The sequence below is a fragment of the Nestor notabilis genome, unplaced genomic scaffold (genome assembly GCF_000696875.1).
Source record: "Nestor notabilis isolate BGI_N333 unplaced genomic scaffold, ASM69687v1 scaffold4362, whole genome shotgun sequence".
Taxonomy (NCBI): domain Eukaryota; kingdom Metazoa; phylum Chordata; class Aves; order Psittaciformes; family Psittacidae; genus Nestor; species Nestor notabilis.
In genome coordinates this window covers 65,812-85,850 of record NW_009917733.1, presented here as the reverse complement: position 1 = coordinate 85,850, position 20,039 = coordinate 65,812, and the positions used below count along the sequence as shown (strand labels likewise).

The 20,039-nt window shown below is 40.0% G+C and overlaps 1 protein-coding gene across 1 annotated transcript in view; it reads right to left on the bottom strand.

Moving 5' to 3' along the window:
• Positions 1–342: 342 nt before the first annotated feature.
• Positions 343–20,039, bottom strand: part of CREBBP (CREB binding protein) — an 80,473-nt gene continuing 60,776 nt past the window's right edge. Inside the window, 13 exon segments of the mRNA XM_010009376.1 lie at positions 343–1,488; positions 1,491–2,994; positions 4,694–4,975; positions 5,241–5,402; positions 7,973–8,140; positions 9,550–9,715; positions 10,138–10,251; positions 10,696–10,842; positions 11,666–11,816; positions 15,842–15,909; positions 16,357–16,434; positions 17,717–17,773; positions 18,483–18,563. Coding sequence (XP_010007678.1) covers positions 833–1,488; positions 1,491–2,994; positions 4,694–4,975; positions 5,241–5,402; positions 7,973–8,140; positions 9,550–9,715; positions 10,138–10,251; positions 10,696–10,842; positions 11,666–11,816; positions 15,842–15,909; positions 16,357–16,434; positions 17,717–17,773; positions 18,483–18,563 — 3,634 coding nt within the window. The 3' untranslated portion in view covers positions 343–832.

Genomic DNA, 20,039 nt, shown 5'->3' with positions numbered 1-20,039 from the left:
TTTTTTTGTCGTGGTTTTTTTTTTTTTCTTTTTTTTTTTACCATTCTATACAGTGATTGAATCTTCTTGGATTTTCTTGTTTATAGTAATTATAGCGCTTGCATGATTTACACTAGAATTGCTTTTCCTCATTTCAAGTTTCACACAGAAGAAAGAAAGAAAAGAATGCTTCTTCTCTATTCAAATCAGCACGGTCTAAGAGTGATCATCCCTATTTTCATCTAAAACCAGTTTTATCAGAGAAACAAAGCAACAATTTCTACATCTGCAAGACAAGGATTTTGGCATTGGCCAATGTGTGGTTTTGTGTGCAAGAGTCCATTCCTATCTTCCCAGGGGTAATACTTCAAATGCCTGCAGAGTTCGCTATAGAAAAACAAAAATCTTCCCACAACGTGTCAAAGTTACCGGGATACATTATAATGTTGCATTATTTCAGGAAACAGTTTCTGAATATTATTTTTTTTCTTCTTTTAAACGCAAATGTTTAAAGTCTTGAAAATACAAATAAAAAATATGAATATAATGAACTTGTTTTCCCCATTAAAAAAAAGGTATGAGTCAACAGCAACAAAAAAATAAAAACCAAAAAAACCCACAAAAGAGACCAGATATTTTAACCGCCTGGCTTTAACAAAAAAATATATTCTTTGTATTGTTTTTTTCTTTTTTTTTTTTTTTTTTAAACAGCAATTCATTCTTCCATGTGTAGGAAGCAGCAGTTCCATCCAGGATTCAAAACAACCCAGATGTCTGAATTTTCAGTACAAAATGTCCAAGAACACGAAAGGAAAAACAAAAAACGAAACAAAAAAGTGATGCTCCCATAATGCTACAAACCCTCCACAAATTTTTCTAGTGTGTCCCCAGTGGTGTCACCGACCAGAGACAATTCGTTAGACAACGCACTCCTGTTCGGGGTGTTTAGTTGTGGAAGCATTGCACTCTGTTCTGGGTTGCCCAAGTGTCCCTGATCCATGGAGCTAGCCATAGTAACTGCGAGTCCTGGGTGGGGGGAACCAGTCTGGGGAGAGACGTGGTGAGGTGACGGTTGGGGCTGTATCCTGGGTGATGGGCTGGAATGTGGTGGCTGGGACTGGGGACGGGGAGACTGAACGGGTGCTGGGGACCGCACCTGGTTGCTGAGGGAGGTGGCGATCTGCTGGCCAGGGAGATGAGACGCCTGCGGTTGTCCTGAGAGCATGTGCTGCTGCGGGCTCATGGGGTTAGGCTGCCCGGGGGACCCTATCTGCTGCTTCATCTGCTGCTGTTGCAGGATCCGCTGCTGCAGTGCTTGCTGGATGTTGGGTGTGCCGTCGGCCCCCATGCCGGGCTGGCCCATCTGGTTCAGCTGCCCCATCTGAGCCATCTGTCCCATGGAACCCCCCTGTATCGATATATGCTGCTGCATCCGCTGCTGCTGCATGGCTTGAGGGGAAACTCCTGGTCCTTGAGGCTGGCGGGACCGGGTTTTGGGCTGCACTCCGTCCCGTCCCCCCCTTGTTGTTGCTGCTGCTTTTGCTGCTGCTGCAGTAACTGCCGCCTCAGGATCTCTCTGTACTGCGGACTCATGTTTGCCATGCTCGGGTTGTGGCCAGGGTTCATAATGTTGATTGCTTGCCCCTGGGGATTCATGGCTCCTATCCCTTGCTGCTGGGGAGGAACACTCGGTCTCTGCACTCCTGCTTGCATCGCGTTCATGTTCTGCAATCCTGCTTGCGCGTGCATGCCTGGCTGCTGCATGCCGGTCTGCGGCTGCTGCATCCCAGGCTGGGGCTGTATGCCTGCTTGTGGCTGCATCCCAGGCTGGTTTGCCACGTACTTGGCTGTTCTTTGCTTTATAAAAGCTGCCATAAGCTGAGGGTTGGACTTAAGGATATTAAGAACCTGCTGTTGCTGCTGTGGAGAACTTGGTGATTTCAAGGTCCTCAGTAAGTCCTGAAGTGCATTTGGGGGGATGCTCCGAGGCGGCTGCTGCACACCCGGCATCCGCGGCCCAGCCACTGCCTGTGGTGTTGCCATTGGCATAACGGGCCTTGCCATTCCTGGCTGCATTGGTTGCTGCTGTGGCATTGGAGGCGACTGCCACTGCCCAGGCTGCATGTTGGGCATCACTGGACCACTTACAGGGTTGGGCCGGGGTACATTCATGCTGACTTGCTGCATCTGGTTCACTGAACCCACTGTCGGATTTACTAGCCCTGGGCGACCAGGAGGCAAACCATTGTTAATGTTGTTGACCCTGTAGAGCTGCTGCTGCTGCTGGGCAGCTTCTCTCTCAATCTGTCGAGCTGCTTCTACTGCGGCTGGTGGAGGCTGAGCCGGAGGTGGAGGTGCAGATACTGGGTTTGCAGGTTTTCCTGTTGAAACAGTAGTAGGGGGCTGAGTTCTCGATACACTGGGAAAGCCAGCCGGTGACATACTTACAGGGGAAGGCTGGGGCTGGGGAGGAGGCTGCGGTGTTTGCGGTGTACTTGGCTGCTGTGTAGGGGTACCAGGTGTTGCTGAGGTAGGAGAAGGCAAACTTTGCTGAGGCACGTTTCGGGTGTTCATGGTAGCCATCCTTCTGCGCATGAGCTGAGCCTGCTGCAGGCGATGCTGGATCTGCTGCTGCCGAAGCTTGTGTTTGATATTGAGACAGAATGGCACAGGGCATTTGTTCTCTTGGCAGTGTTTGGCATGGTAGCAGCAAAGAGCTATGAGCTGTTTGCATACTGGACAGCCACCATTGGTCTTGCGCTTGCAGCCCTTGGTGTGCTGGACAACCCGTTTCATCTTCTGGCAGGATGGCAATGAGCAGTTTGCATTGCGGCACTGGCAGGCATGGACAAGGGACTGAATGCAGCGCTGGATGCTCAGTCGTCGTGACTCCTGGGGGCTCTTTGACTGCTGCTCTCCTTGGCTGTTGCTCTCATCATCCAGACCCAGGCCCCACTTAACCATCTTGTGGTCATGACTCTTAGTGTTGTAGCAGTTAATGCAGAGGTCATAGTCCTGCAAGCAAAGAAAACACAAGAGTTTGGTTGTCTACAGAGTACTAACCATACCAGGAGAAGATGAGAAAAGTAGGAGGGGTGGCTAGGTGAGCAACATGAGCGTGGTGCAGAAGCATGCTCTGGGTTTCAGTGGGTACAAATGCACAGAACAAAAGCAGGACAACAGCCAGTCACTGTCAACAGCCGCCTGTTTCAATTTACACCTCACACACTGAGGGAGAGAAGCAACTCTGCAGCCTGGAGAGACAGTGGGAGTGGACCTTTGGGGCAGGGAGCATGGGGCGGCTGAGGGCAGATGCCACCTCAGCAAAGTGAGCCCACAATCACAAGTCTTGACTATTATCAGTAACAACACACTGAGGCGCTGTAATTGTATCTTCATTTTATTACATGAAGTCTGGCAGGAATTGGCTTTGTTTTTCCCTTTTGATCAGAGGAACTAGTTACTTTTCTGGGATGTCTACCTGGATAACCTATGGAAGGAGAGCCAAACCCTCCAAACTAGTAAGACAAACTTACTGTCCCTGCCTGAAAGACTGAGTTTGGCTCTCCATTTAGCTGTTCTTAGTGCAATTACTGACTAATAATTACCACCCTGAAATATGTATTTTTTTCTATCTCTAAAACCACCCTCAAATCAAGTGCAAGTTTCATGCTATGACAGACATAAACCTGAAAACCTGCTCAGCTCCCACCCATTTTAGTTGCCCTGTCCTTTTTTTGGCTGGAGGAAGAACACTCTCTTATACAGAAGCACCCAGCAGAAGCCTAATGGCTATACCTCCGCCCACCACTTAATTCCCTCAGTGTGTACGATCCATGTCCTTCAGTCTTGCCTCAATAAGCCCTGTTCACTGCTTTCCTCAGAGGGATTAATTAAGATTTCCACTACAAACCTGGCAATAACTTGCACTGTAAAAACTAAGCTGCACTTATTCAATTTCCTTTTATTTTTTTGTGTTTGACTACAGCCAGAAGTCATCACAAGTCCTCCAGAGGCCACCTCCTCCTCCTCAAGTCCAACAGTAACTCCACACATAATTACTTTCTAACATAGTTCAGTGGAAGTGATCTATGCTGTAAAAGTAGTAGTCATTAAAAGCATTGAGCCAGATTAGGAAAAAATTATTTGGTCTGATCTGAAGGGCAGGTAACTACTAATGCTGGGCTGAAGAGAGAACGATGAAGAGTTGTGTCAGCTCCTCACCCAGCTTTGTAGCAGCCCAGACACACACTGACTGTGCTCCTTACAACATGAGGTACCACATATAAAGCAGAACAAAAGCTACACTGCAGAAAAGTAGCTAACTTCTCTTGTGGACATGCATTTAATGTGGATGAGCTAGTGCTCTACAGATTCAGACTAGTCTGAATGCAGTCATACCCTACCACTCAGTCCTGAAGATCTTTAACTTAAAAACTTGTCTATGCAGAGGAGCTATACTGGAATAAATGACGCAGCAGTAGCCATTCTGGAGTACTGGTGTTTTCCATGTTGAGAAACTAAATGCAGTTAATCTAGAAAAAGAGGTACTCCACTGTGGCAGTCACCTTTAAGGGTTAGCAGCCCTTTTATCAAGATAGGCTTCATCTGGAAAAACTTTGGGCAGTATCAAGAAAAACCCCAAACCACTATGAACCCTTAAGCTCAGCTGTAGAGCAAGAGAGAGCAGAAATCTCTGGCGATATCCACCTACCTCACAGACAGTGCAATGCCACCTTGTTTCCACATGATGTTTGCACTCATTGCACGTATAAACAAAGCGATCCTGCCCTTGAGTATGCAGTTCTACCAGCATGCAGAGTGTGGACCACTTGGACCGGCGCAGTGAGGAGAACTCCCAGTGCTTATCTCTGGCTAAGGTGAGGAAGGCATCTCGCCCATCCATCAAATCACAGCTAAGTAATGGATCAGGGTCCACAATGGGAGGCAGAGTGTTAATTACAGGCCCAGCATGTAAATGAATCACAAAAAAGACCTGCAGATAAATAGGGGAAAAGAAAAATCAATGAGGTTAGATCATCTTGCAGAAAAAAGCTCATGTTCTGCTGCAGCAATGCTATGCTACAAATGTTATCTAATTAACTTAGTTTAAGCTAATCTCTTCCAATATATTCTTACAAACCAAATATTTATTGTGCAATCACAAGCTTTACTCCTTCTGATTTTTCAGTTCTGAGTATCATCATGCCTGGATTTACAGGAATAAAATAATCCCTTTACGCAGTGTATTTTGACAGTACCTCTTTATGCTTCTCCATAGTGGCATACAGCTTCTGAGACAGATCATTGGACACATTTGGCATGCTGGGTTTCTTCTTGTTAGCTCTGCTGATGCTACTCTTATTCTTGTTGGTTTTTTTGTTGTTCTTTTTCTTGGCGTTTTTGCTGTCACCCTGGCTTCCCTGCAATAAATGCAGAGGAAAGATGTTACACTTTATATAGAGCTCTCTCCCATTCACTGTAGCTGAAAGTGAAACACTTCTGCTGACAGTAACAGACCTTTGTTCCAATACCTTCAAATCAGCAATACTGTGTTAAATATATCCGATCTTCCAGGAAAAATCAAAAGCCAAACTGGTAGACAAATTCAAACACTCTTTAAAAAAAAATAATCAAATGTTTAAAGTATGCATATATATTAAATAATTCCTATTATACTTTTTTTTTCATTATCAAACACTGTTACTTCAACTTCCACTGCTTGCTTTACAAGATCTCATAGATACCTGATGAAAACTGAGTTACAAATAAAATGAACTTAAATTCCAGAAGTGCAGTATTTTGCTTCGTTGTGTATCTGGGGTTTCACATACTTGCTTGAGCTCTCATTTAATGTATGTTCATTTGTATTGAACAAATTTAGGGCTAGTACACAGGTCAAAACATGCAGGATTTGAAACTAACAAAATACCTTAATCTGAAGACTCAAAAAAAGATGCCCAAACTCCCCAAAACCTTCACTTGTGTCTAAGTTACAACAACACAGACCACAGTGACCATATACTGAATACCAGATGTAAGTAAAGAGTAAAAAATAGCAGATGATGCTATTTAGATGACCCGTGGAAACAGAAATAACTTTAAGACTTCTCATGTCCTTGAAAAATAAAAACCCAAGGTCTCAGCAGGGAGCTCACCACTCAATAAAAACCCCCTCTCTAACTGCTAGAATATTAAAACAGGCTACTGAAATACTCTGAGAGATATATATATACATGCAAGAAGGTTTCATGAACACTATGTACAAGCAAACACAGGCTTTATCTGCAAGCACATTTATTCAGAGAACATGAAAATACTCCAGCTGAAGCAATTATATATATACACTGTTGCCATCCTTCCATTCCATTAATTAGGCTTAGATAGGAATTGCTTGTCCAACTGTGTTTTTTCCATAACTAATTTTATGAACTTTTTGACCAAACCTGTTTGGAAAGTAAAATTATACTATTTTATGGAAAACCAGACAGAGCTCTAAGTGATTTGAAGGTATTCAGAAAAGAGTTACTGTATGTTCCCACCTCTGCTTCTCTGGAAGCTGGAATTAGGGCATGTCCTGCTTTGCCTAAGTATTCTACAGCACCAATAGAATTGAAAGTTTAAACACCAAAAGGGAGAACAGATTGAAACTTAGGTAACAGTGTAAGTTTTTTTTTTTCTACTGCACCTTTAGCGAGTTTATATTTGATCAATTGTACAAAGCTATTCCAACATCAATGGTGTGAAGTGGGAACATAAGGATGTTAACAGTCAAGGCTGCACCTTCTCACTTTGGGCAGACAACCTGTACCAGTTTCACAGTTAGCTGTGCTGGGCTTTTCAAAACACCTTTTTTCCCCTCTTAGACGTAGAAGTTTACCGCTGTTGTTTTTTCTGGAAGGGCATACTATGATTTATTGAAAGTGATACTATTAGCAAAAGAGGACTGCAACTCAAATTCCAAGCCTTCTCTTTCAGTTACTTTTACACTGCTGTGTTTATTGGAATATTTCAATATTAGAAGTTACATTTAGAAGGAACAAGGTGAAAACTAGTAACTTTATGATTCTATAAAGAACATAGCAACAAGCTCTATTAGCTTTGCAGGAGCCACTAAGGTTTAACAGAAGGAACTTTCTGACCCAATGAAATTGATGGATTAAGGTCTACCACTCCACATCAATCCCATGTAATACATACTGTATGCAAATTGCCATGGCATCTAAGCTGAATGTAGTTTTTCCCCAGTTAAAGCTTTTGGTTCCACCTCAAGCTGCTAGACTTCAGATTTTCCTACTATATTTATTTTCAAAACACCTTGCTGCAGATCACAAGTAAAGGAGAGAGTACAGAAGTGCCAAGACCATTTACTTACAATCAAGACAGAAATAAAAATGAGTAATGAAATTCTGGCCAGGACCCTGAAAAACTACGTTGTTGAGTTTTTGTTTTGTTTTTGTTATGCACAAAGAGAGAATGCTGGTGAAAGAAAACCACCACGAGGATCAATGTTTCACATCGATGCAAAGCTTGCAATAAATACTTCGAAATTTCAGCCTCCTACTGAGGCAACGACTACAATTGCCTTTGCTTAAATAACAGCAAAATATTTCAGCTTTGAAAAATAAAGCATCTTTCAAAATGAAAATACTGAAAGTGACATATGAAGGTGTGAAGCGGAAGCACAACGAAATAATTGCAAGCAAATGTACAGTGATGATGCAATCCAAAAGTAGCTTTAAAGATTTTTCTGAGAACAGAGATACTGAACTGACATAACTTCTGATTCTGTAAAAGTACAAAAGTCACAATTCATCAGTATACTATTACCTAAGAGGAAAACCAGAAATGCAGTTAAAGGGAACCCTGATTTAACATCGGATGTGAATGACCCTCTTTTCTCACTTACTGGATGTGAATTCTCTGATTTATTAAAGAGTTAATTGTCAGCTTTGTAAGCCAGAAGCAAATATAGCATATAAAGTTAACTCACCTCTGTGGTTTCACTAGCCGCAGTACTTTCTTCCTTTTTCCTTTCTTCCTCTTCCTGCTCCAACTCCTTAATGCTTTCTTCCAGCACATTGGGCCAGAAATCACCTTCAAAGTAAGGCAGCTCCTTGGCACTTGTCAGCCTGTCCTCAGTTGCTTGTTTGAAGATGTCCTGTTAAGCGTACCACACAATGCCAAGAATAAATAAAGACTGCTTAGAAGAGAGGAGAACCAGAGACCTGATCCAGTGCTCCACTGAACAGCTGTGTCTCAAAGCCCATGGCCCAACCCACAGGCTTTCTTTTCTAGGTGCTGCTCAAAGCCTCACCTGGCAGTATTGGTAACAGCCCACTCCCTGTTTCATCTTAGAAAGACAGCTGCCAAGGCTCTCCTGGACCTCCATCATGTGATTGGTTCATGTTCCTGACATCATGGGAGAGACTACACTACCCCTGGAAAACCTAACCACCCCCTCCCTGGTAACTGCCAATTCAGCATGAAGCCTACAGTGCTTGGCTTTTCCTACACTAGACAAGAGCAGGAACTGTTTTAATGACAGCAAGTGTGTCTCATCCAGCCCTTTCCCTTACAAATTCAAAAATGCATAAGCACTTCAATGTATGAGTCTGGGCTGTGCATCATAGGTGCAATGAGCCTGGTAACTCCAGAAGAATTGCTAAATGCACTGTACATCTATTACACAGGGAAATATTGAAGTCTGGTTGTGGTAGGGGGATTGTGTGCAGCCTGTGTCATTCACTAATGGCTGGCTGAAGCTCTGGGGGCCACCTGGACAAAAAGAATGGGGACCACCGAGAGGAGAAGGTATTCTGAAAAGGAACAGGTACTTCATACAGTTGTTCTGGAGGTGGTTCTTTAAGGTGCATTGTGTTCAACGAGCACAAACAACACAAGCCAAGTTTCTTCTCTGGATTAACTTCAAGATGACCTTAGCAGAGACAAACAGATTTTCTAGTTCTTTGCTATGCCAGATCAGATGACAAAGCTTACTATACATTGTTCTACTCCTCACATTTAGAAACTGTCACTGGCAATCAAAACATCAATTTTTCCAGCAAGTCACTACCATTAAGAAATTCTTGTGAATTTTATCATGTAAAGAGTGGCAAATGCTACTTTTGCCATCTTGAACATATTTCCTTGGTTACACATGCAATATTCTCCAGTTATGAAAATAATCTTTCTTCAAGTGAAGAAGCTGTTATATAAGCAGTTTTTTTGATTTTACACTTAGTGGGTCCAGTATTCCACCTGATCCTCAATAATCAGCAGATAAACCTTGTATAAACCTTAACAAGCCAAATACTTCCTTGCCTAGAAGACTGCAGTGGAAGACAATACACAAAGGAAGGTTCTGGCACAGTTCTCTTAATGCAGAAACCAAACCTAAAGAATTCAGTCTGAAAGCCAGACCCTCCAGAAAATCTAAGAAAACGGAGGCACCAGGTGAGAATAAAACTCCTTGTTCAACACTACCACAGTTTCATGCATTACGAAACTCTATTAGCTAGCTTCAAACAAAAGCCCATAAAAATTAATTCAGGAAGTACAGTAGCAAACCTTGTAGTCATGAATGATTCTCTCAGCAAATGCCTTGTCCAACATCTTCTTATACCATTCTTGCAATCGTTTGGGTTTGGGTATTTTCTGATCAGGTGGATGGCAATGAAAAATATAGTCATCTCCTTCACTTGGGGGACAGGCCCAGATATGTCCTGTCACATACCTGCATTTCACACACAAGGAAGAAGTTTTAACCATTCTAACATCTTAAAATTAATTCAAACTGAGATATAAATTTGGACCTCCTCCTTTTTTTTTTTTTTTTTGGTAACAAATGCTGAGGCAATAACCTCTATTTATACAAGAGACGAGAAAAGGCCTGGGATACAATAATGAAGCTTAAACATCAATTGAACCTCTGATAAAAACCCCAATATGCTGTCAGTTTAAGAATCCTAACACCATGTTAGTGATAAAATTCAAATTTCTCCACAGACAAATTTGTCTCTCCACAGAGGCATTTGTTCCACACATCTCAGATCTGGCAGAAGGAAAAAGAGACCATCCCAAGTCAAAAGCTACTTAGTGTCCTGAATTAAAAAAACAATACAAAATGGTTTCTTTCTTTACAAAGACCTCACTTACCCAAGTTTCTTCACGTACTCCAAATATCCAATGAGGATTTCATGATAAACTGCAGTCCGGAGACAACGGGGGCGGAAGAAATGAATACTATCTAGATATGATATGTACACACGCCTGTAGGAATGAGAGAAGAATGACAGAAAATCATGTATAGCTGAACATCTGTTTTGTCTGCTGAGAACTGACTTTTGTATTAGATACGTATTCAGCCAGACTGAACAAATTAATGGTATTATTTTAACAAGTATTTAGGCATCTTAACATGGTATGAACAGTTCTCAAAAGCAAAAGACGGGTAGCATTTTTTAAGACAGCAAGAATACACAGAGAGGCAAAACTAAATACAAAACAATAAAAAAAGTTATAACATTTTTGTTGTGATATTTGTTTTCCTCTTCCAAGTCATCTGCAGTCATACAGGAAGACTTATTTGTGCCACAGAATTGAAACACATCTTCTGTGTGTTTTGTGGATAACTGTGGACAATTTACATTTGTCCACTAAATGTAGCAAGATGTCCTCTGTGCAAGAACCACCAGTATAGAGATAAAAGAGTACCTTGTATTTGGAGGGGGGCAATCTGAGCCATACTCCTGTACGTGCATGCCAAAGAAGCACACATCGACCCCATCTATCTCCTCAAACGCAAACAGAGCTTTGGTACGGTACGGGAAAGACTCCGACATCTCACCAGAGTCCACGAATCTGAAGAAGGGTGGTAGGAAGGAAAAGGAGTTAAAAAAACCCCACCACAACAACAAAAAGCTATTAAACCAGTGTCCAACCAGAAAGAGGAAATCCTTTTCAACCTTATTTTTAACTTACTAGAAATATTTATGCAGAAGTTAAACAGGGTCAGATCAGAGCTGTATAAAACAGGGAGCCCTGTTACTATAAAACTCATGGCAAGACAGTTTCCATACAGTTACCATACGAACGAACAGGCAAGCATTGAGTACAAGAGCATCCTCAGAAACCGCAAGCCTTGAAACATGGTACAGAGAAGAAAACCTGATGCATTATGACGAAGTGATGTAATGTGAACACTGTCTTCATGAATTAAAGCCAAAATACTTTCTAGAATAAACATTTTATGTTTTTCCTTTATGATGAGGCAAATTTAAAGAAACTTTGAAAAGCTAAGGTATTTATAAAAACACAATAAAATGAAGGAACAGTAAAGAAGAGAATCTCAGCTACTGTTCCAAACTAAACTACGGATTCTGTAATGCCAAACAAAACATGGTCAGACTCTCTCTCGAGATTTAGTAATACAAAGTCATAGTATAATCAAAACCAGGATGTCTCTGCTACACCCCAACAGCTGAAATACAAGTGTCTCCTCCTCTCAGTTAGTTTACTGCATACTGCTTTTTTCACCTTTCGTTATCTTATAAATGCCTGAATTTCAAAAACATGCAAAGGGATTAAGGCACAAATTAGCACCATTTTGAGATTTTTTGCAGGGAGATGTCAGTATAATAATAAAAAAATCAAGATCCCATTTATTGTAATTAATAGAACTAACCTTGATTTCATTCCTGGTTTCACTTCTACTGTCTTATCTGAACTTGCTACTACTCTGACAAAAACCTCTCCAGCTTCAGGATGATTCTGTCGCCGCAAGAATTTGTTTACTCTGTCTTCCAAATGGTTTCCTAAACGTGTAGTCTGCAGCCCTAGAAATCAAGGGGAAGAACATGACAACGGAAATGTTAATGCTGGAGAAATCACTGTTAAGTCAGGGTGTTACCATGCTTGTAAGGTCTTTCAGGTTGCTTCTCTGCATGGAAGCAGGCTTTTTTCCCTTTGTTATACCTCCATATGAAAATTTGATGCTTTTATTTATGCAGCCAAAATTAAAAAAGCAAACCCATCCATGCTTTTACCCAAGCCATAAATGTTCACACCCTATCGTGGAAGCTAAAACCACTATAGTGGGAAAATTACTTCGTGAGTGAACTAACAAAGGCAGCTTTACATCGCATTTCTAAATTTGCAGGCTTATTTTATGAACACTGCAAATGTTTTCTCCTAACAAAAACACTATCTGGCTGTTTGACAGAGATTACATCACTTTATAGATCTGGCTCAATGCCACACCTTTTCAGGCAAAGCAAAGCAAATCAACAGAAATGAAAAGCCTTTTGACTTCAATGGAGATTTCATTGCTTTTTCTTTTCAAGAGAGCTTTTAGATTGAATAGTTACAGTAATCTGCACATAAAGCTAAAACAGTTCTTGCACAGCAATAGAGGTCTTCAAAAGTTCAAGTCCACATATTGTCCAGATCCCCCTCTCCGTTTTTACATTTACAATTAGTTTTTGTAGGAATAGCTGATTTTGTAGTATTACACGATGTGATGGATTTCAAATAAATCCACAAATTACAGAAATTAAGTTGAAGATTTTGGTTTAAATTAAGAAAACAGAAGCAGTACACTGTTTTGACTTGAAGATTTATGACTATTTCTCTTACCCTGCTGTACTTATTTTACCAAGTAGTATTTCTATTTCATTTTTACAGTCAATCTGCTATCTTTTACAAAGTGATGGTGCAATGTACAGATGTTCATTTTACTAAAATGCATTCATTTTCAGCTCTCCATTGCTTCATTTTTCAGTTGTTATTTGGCTACTGACAGAAGGCTGTTGGTTCTTCTTCCTGGCTACAACCTTGCATACAGAATGCTGTATATCTATCCTAAAAAATTTTTTAGGCTCCAATACTGTGCAAAAATGCCACATATACTCGAAGGAAGACCTCACTTTCTACGGGATTTATATATTTAAAATTTAATTTTACAATCAGTTTATAGAAATGGTCAAATGTGGTAATCTTGTTTTACATCTTTTAGTCTGTCCCTGTGTCCAATGGGATTCTGTGGCTATGACTAGCACAACACATTCTAAGGATCATTTACCTGAGAGCCAATAATTAAACTTAAAGGCATGTTAAAGTAAAAATTACACTATGCCTCTTACTAATTCCAATACACTGGCCTTTCCCAGTGTTTCCCAGCCCAGTATAATACATTTGGCTTTCCATATATAATAAAGGGGCTTGATTTTAAAGGAAAGTCAAAGAATTCTAAAGAAAAAGCCCGAATACTTTCTGAAGAAATTATTTCATTTTGTTGGTTTCTCTGAAAACAAATCAGAATAAAAAAGAAACAGCTCAATTTCAGCTAATAGGTTGGTACATTTTTAGAAAGCCATTTTAGTTAACTCTACTGTCTTGTTGTATGTTCATTTTACCATCTTTTCAATGCTAAGCAACCAAAGGATATCTGCTTCCTTCCTTATGCTGCAATGCATTGAGACTTGAAAAACAAACAAACAAAAAGACCAGATAAGAAGATACAAAGAAAGAGGCTGAACAAAGATTACATGCACTGTAACAAAGGGAACCAAAGTCACATATTTTGATGTATTAGAATGTGCAAATTCTTTTAGAAAGCAACTGGATTTTGGTTCTTGGATACCTCTAACATACATACTTCCAATAAAGGCTCAGGTCTCAATGAAAATGGCAGTGCAAACTTGGAAAAAAGGCATCCAAACCGGTAACAGCACAGAAGACTTTCAGACTCACTGAGTACCAAAGTTCTGTTGCAGTAGCAATGGCCAGAGACTTGCTATAGCATGAGTAATTGGACAGATAGGAAGAAAATCAGACTTCTGGCTTACTGAGACTTTTTGTCGGGAAACTATTTTGAGTGACTTACTTGTCAGGATATCTTTTGTCTCTGCATTAGCTAGTGGTTAAGTAATATTTGTAGATTTTCTTGGTAAGAAACATACTTCAAAGGTTATGAATTTTCACAGCATAAGCTATCTATATGCTGGTTTATACGCTGCATTTGGCATGCTATCAGTCAGGTTTATGCAATCTACTTGCGATGTAGTTAAGATAACCAATTTGACTTCATATACATTAGGAATATGAATGTTACCATAATAGCTGAGCAGTAGCTTGCAGCTGAGGGATGTGCTATCTTGATTATCAGCAATTGTGCCAGCAAGCTTGAGAAAGGATAGAAATATTGACGGCAATTCATTAAGTAAAGGTTGTTATGGGGAGGGAAGGAGAGAGGAAACATGTTAATGTTTCAAACCTTCGTTGCTCATGTTTGTTTTCAAGTCAGTAGTAAGATCAAGGTTTTGACAACAAGAGCAAGCTTTCCTTCCCTGTTCTTATGTTTCCACTAGAGCACTGTTCAAGAAAACTGATCTCAAGAGCTGAGCCCACCAGTGGATTAACAGCTGACAGCAGGACTCAAGGGAAAAAGAAAACAAGGGGAAGGAAACGGAGATCAGTGGAAAGGAAAAAAGCACCATTATTTCCCTGTCCAGATTCCCAAAGAGCAAAATGGTCACCTGGAACTAAATGGCTGGTTACTCAAACTTTAAGCAATGCCACAGAACAACTGCAGACATACAAGCAATCACATACTTATTTAAGATAATTTACATTAATATATGCTGTACAACCAGCATACAATAGAAGAGACATCTATTTAAAACAGTTGCCTAAACCTACATTTTTATTTCATCATTTTATTAATGTTCTCTTACAATCTTAAACGATCTTTAATGAGGCTAATTTTAGTCTTTTAAACAATACTATCTTGCATGCGTTAGGTTACTCCAGAGACCGTTTTGATTACTGTAACCTAATACGCCTCATGCGGCATTATCATCTCCAAATTATCCCCCTTTGGATCTCTTATTATGCAATCAACCACACACGAAGTTACCAAGAAGTTCCACATTATTAATGCAAAACCATGCTCTTATTACAATTTGGAAGATTTAGGCTTGCAAAGTCATGGTATGACAAGGTAATGCCCAGAATTTCCAAGGACCAGAGAAGAACAGGGGAGGAATCAAGAGTTACTGCAAGTTCTAGTCGTTCAAGTGTCTGAATCACTCTCTTAGTTTCTACACTCACGTTATTTTTATTCTCTGTGCACTGACATGGCATTTTCAATGCTAGTTCCTACTCCTTCCCCGTCACACAAATCTGCATGAGTAAAAGTTATCAAATCATGTTCCCTGATGTTAAATACATGTAAAGAATGCCTATGTAAGGATTACTATGGAGACGGAGGCAACTTGACCCGGCATCTTTTGGTACACTCTTTAGTGCATGTTTCAACAATATTACGACAATGGTTACTTCCAAGAAAATCTAGGCACACAGTACAATTGGTTACTTCTTCTAGTGGACGGTTGCACTCTACAAGCAAAAGCTCTTCAAGTACATTAGTACTTGACATCACCACAGTACACCTGAAATGCAGCACAACTTGTTACTACATGTTATTTGAAGGGCAGAGGTGACAGTAATTTACTACAGTTTCAACACTACATGGAAACATGTTTAAATACAGTAAAGTGCATACAGCCGGATGTTTCCCTTGTTCTGTTTTCCCCTAATTTGTCTGAATCTTAGAAAAACAAGAACACAGGCACCAAATACCTCAAGCAGCATTAAAACCGACCACAAACACATAAAGAGCAGGTCTTTAAAACGTTGATTAAAATTCTGACAACTACTAAAGCCTTGGGCTACACTACTCCCCATTTGCAAACATTCCTGTACTGTTCATGGTGCCAACAGGAGGTCTCAATCAAAAAGCTATTAGGGGTGGCAGGGAGAAGATGAAAGTTGAAGATAAAAATAGAAATAGCAAACTCACTTTTAGCACTGAACTTGTTTTCTTTGCGTGTTCTACCAGTTTTCTTCAAGCAATTATCACAGACAAACCTATTGAGAAAAAAAAAAAATTGCCAAAAACCTTAGTATACACCCATTATATTGGCCAGCTTAAACCCAGTGTTTGAACCCATCTCTCCTTTTTTGAGGGACTTAAAGCCTTTATGAGCTGGTTTAATTCTGCCAAGCAGTTACACCTGCATTTGTGTTCTGCAGTATAGAAACTTATCTCCAACCAGCTTCCATTGTTTAATAATTTAGAAAGAAACCACAGAAACCTGCATACACGAACAAGTTGGTTTCATTCAATTTTCATCTGAATATACTGAAATGAGACCCCAACCACCAAAAAAAATGCATTTAGAAACACTTTATCCGTTTGTACTCAGCTCTTAGAAGGCAGTGACTGCACATGAAAGAGCAAAGGCAGAAAGTCTTGGTTGTATAAACTACACTGATTATTATACAAAGGGTAAAAAACACCAACAAACATCTTACCCTGAAGGCCAAATAATATCATAATGCAATACACAAATCTGGTGCATCTTCCGACCACACTCTTTGCAGTCAACAAACCTGAGAAGAAAAAACAGCAGACAATCACTTTAGTTGATAGGCAAGTGACTTCCCAGAATTCACCAAGAAAGAAGGACTTTCCAACCTTTTGCTAAGAACTGAATCAACTTCAGCAGGCTCAACATATGTGTCAATTTAAAAAACTGCTCATTAGAATAGTTTCAGATATACATCTATCAATCTTATGTGCATATTATATATGTATATAAAAATAAAATTGTAAAATGTACTGGTTTAAAAATGTGAAATGGGCTGCCACACATAACTTTTTCTGGATCTTTTCTATCCTTCCCTAAGCAGAGCTCTGAGTTTTTCTAGCTTCACAATTCTACTTAACAGTACCTCCACAGATTTAATTTTCAGCTATAACAACAACCATAAGCTGACTAAACAGCCATTCAACTTACTGTAGATGTAAAAACTAGTCATTTGTGAATCACTGTGCCAAGAGAAAATATATTAGCTTGTTCTTGCCTGCATGGGTCTGCTGTAGTTCGGTTTTGGTGGTGGTTGTTTTTTTTTTGTTTTTTTTTTTTTTTTGTGAAAATAGCATGTCAAAATTCTTTTTTTTTGGATGGGAAAAAACGTTAGAGCTTTTCCAAGTCAAGACTGCAATACTACTGATGAAGCCAAATGCATCGGGGTCTATCTCTGCAGTCTACCTTTAAAAGCCTATGGACGGAGCTCTATTTAGTATTTGCAAGGATAAGAAAAGGAATCAAAATGTATTGTGTTATCAAACTGCCAGGGAACAAAGGAGTATTAAGATAAAATGTTGCTTCAGCTAGTTAAGGACAGTAGGAAAAGTAGCACACTGCTACTGAAGGAATATCCAACTCAGCTTTGACCAAACTTCCTGAGGGGAACAAGAACAAGGGAGGACAATATCTCTTTCAGTGGGTTAAGCACTCCAGTGAAGTCTAGCTAAACAGAAGAGGAAAATGCCGAATTTGCCCATGTCTTCAGGGCTTGGTGTGAAAGGCTCTGTATGACACAGGGCCATTTTCAGCCAGTTGTGCAGTTCCCTGCAGAACACACCTTAGGAATTATCCAGATAAACAGAACTAGAAACTGCCATTAAAGCAGGCTCATGTTTTCTCCTTGCATATCAATACTACACATCACGTTCACATGTTGTGCTATGAACTCCAGAGAAAGATTTTGCAGCCTGTTTGGGCACAGATGCAGGGAAAAATTAAGGCTTTTTTATTCACTGCCTGATTTCTGATGTGCTGGCTAAAGGGCAAGATTAACTTAAGAAAAACAATGGCCTGGTACTTACGGCTCTGGATCTAGTGTATCATTTTTCTTCTTTTCAAACTGATCCTTAGAGATGGTTCTGGAGACAAAGAGTTAATATGAAAATTCAGTAGTACCTTTGTATCAGAGGCCAAGACAACATCATGCTTTTCTGAAATGCAGCAAATGAGCAAACCTCAAGTCTGAAGAAAGTGTATCAGTATTTGTTTTCTATTCAGGGAAAGCAATTCAGTTCATTATAAGCTACAGAAAGTAATTTTCCCATTTCACTTTCTGTGTAACTTAAAAGCAAAATAAGAGATACCCCAGTATACACATAAATTTAAGATCATAAAAAACAGGGGAAGCTATCGTCAGTAAAGCAGACACTTTCCAAAACAGCTTGTATTCCTCAGATCTAAGAGCATCTTATTTTCTGGTGAGGTTAAAGACAAGCCTTTGGTTTCATAAACAAAAGCTGTATTTTAAAAGGTGAGACATCAGGATTAGCTGAAGTCTTTAATTTGAAAAGGTAATGGATTAGTGATATTTATTTACATAGCTTCCATTCACCCCACTCCAACCACATTATCTAACATCTGCTACTCCCTGCAATCAGCCTATGGGCAGCTCTTGAGTAGCACAACTGGACACAAGCAACATTGGTGGGCAAAACCTCCTATTAGTAAGAAAGTAGACATTTCCCCATGAACACCACCACTGGCCATGGTGTTTTACTATCACATCAGGACTAGACATCATCCCTCCTATTTAAAAATGTGGCATGCAGAAGAAAGGAAGCAACTTACGTTTGAGGCTGGGAAGGGTCATCACCCAGGGTGACATTCTCCCCCTGAATTTCAGTGAAACACTTCTCACAGAAGTGATACCTGTCAGCAAGAAGGCCATATTTGGGTGAACTGGTCCAGCACAACATACAGCCACCCAAGCACGGAGCCACCAACCAGAGCAGGGCAGATCACCACGACGAAAGGGGGGGCGTTGTTGGTTGATTGATGGGTCAGTGTGGACAATGAGGAGGAACAGAGGGGAGGGGAGGGCAGGATTAGAGAACAGGGGAGGGAACAAACAGCACAGACATAAGAGGTAAGACGCAAACACCAAGACAACACAGAGCAGAAAGCCAAGGCAAAGCACAGATTAGCATTCGGTCTCATTTTATACATTACTAACAAGTCGTTGGGTGTCAGATTCAAAATTTGGGGAGGATTAATAAAGTAGCTACCACGTGCTACATTCGTATGGGCTTCAAATTTAAGAATTTGGATTTGATTTGCATTACTTAGGAAAAAATGCTCTTTGATTACAGGCTTGCGACTGACCCGAGTTTCCTTTCGGTAAAAAAGCAGCCTGTCAAAAAGCTTTAAGAACACATTTATTACAGATTTAAGTGATCAGAAAATATGCTGAAAGCATTTACTGATTGTCAGTAAGAACTGTAAAAGCTGAAAAAAAGTCTATAAAAATCTTAAATTCAAAAGTTATTTGACTGTAAGATTAAATGTGACCAATTGCTCAACTAATATTCTTTAATATAAATGAAACCAAATCCATACTCTAGACAAACATTCAACAGAAATGCAATTGTGGGTCAGAGTTTCCAGCCATTTATCTATATAGGTGCAATATATGTATATATGTGAACAACATTAAATATTGTACATACATACATTTATCAGGGTACATTAAAGATGTGGAATTAAGTTTTACAAATTGAATGAGGCTAGGTATAATTTTTGGTCACCAGACCAAGAGCCAATCCAAGTTATACTCAGCAAAACCAATGCTGCAGTTTAACAAACCAAGCTGAGTAAATTGGAATACAACTCTATGAAAATACAATCTGCATTTGAAAAAAAGAAATAAAATCAAAGTTACATGGATTTTGGTGGGGGTTTTTGGGTGTGTTTGTTTCAGATGAACTGGAACCAAAGTTGTCAGGGTCATTAAAAATAAAATAAAACAAAGGAGGCTAAATGTTTGGAAAGGGTATGAATTCACACATGAACAAAGGTAACAAAGAGAGGCCAGAGCTGTAAAATGCAGGAAGGCCACAAAGGATCGCTAAAATAAAAGAGCTTTATGGAGGATCAAGAGTGAGAGAGTATAAGCAGCAACGGCAGCACAGTAAAACGCAGTTTTAGTACTCAAACACTAGAACTGTAAGAATGGTAAGTATAAAAAGCATCAAACAAGACTCAATGTCACAATGAACCAACAACTTAAGGGATGGAGATTAATAAATAAGGCAGCTTGCCCCTTCAAACACATACTCATACAGTTAAACTACTGGAATCCAGGTAAAGAACTCCAAGGCTGTGCTTTCCTGGAGACATGGAAGCCAT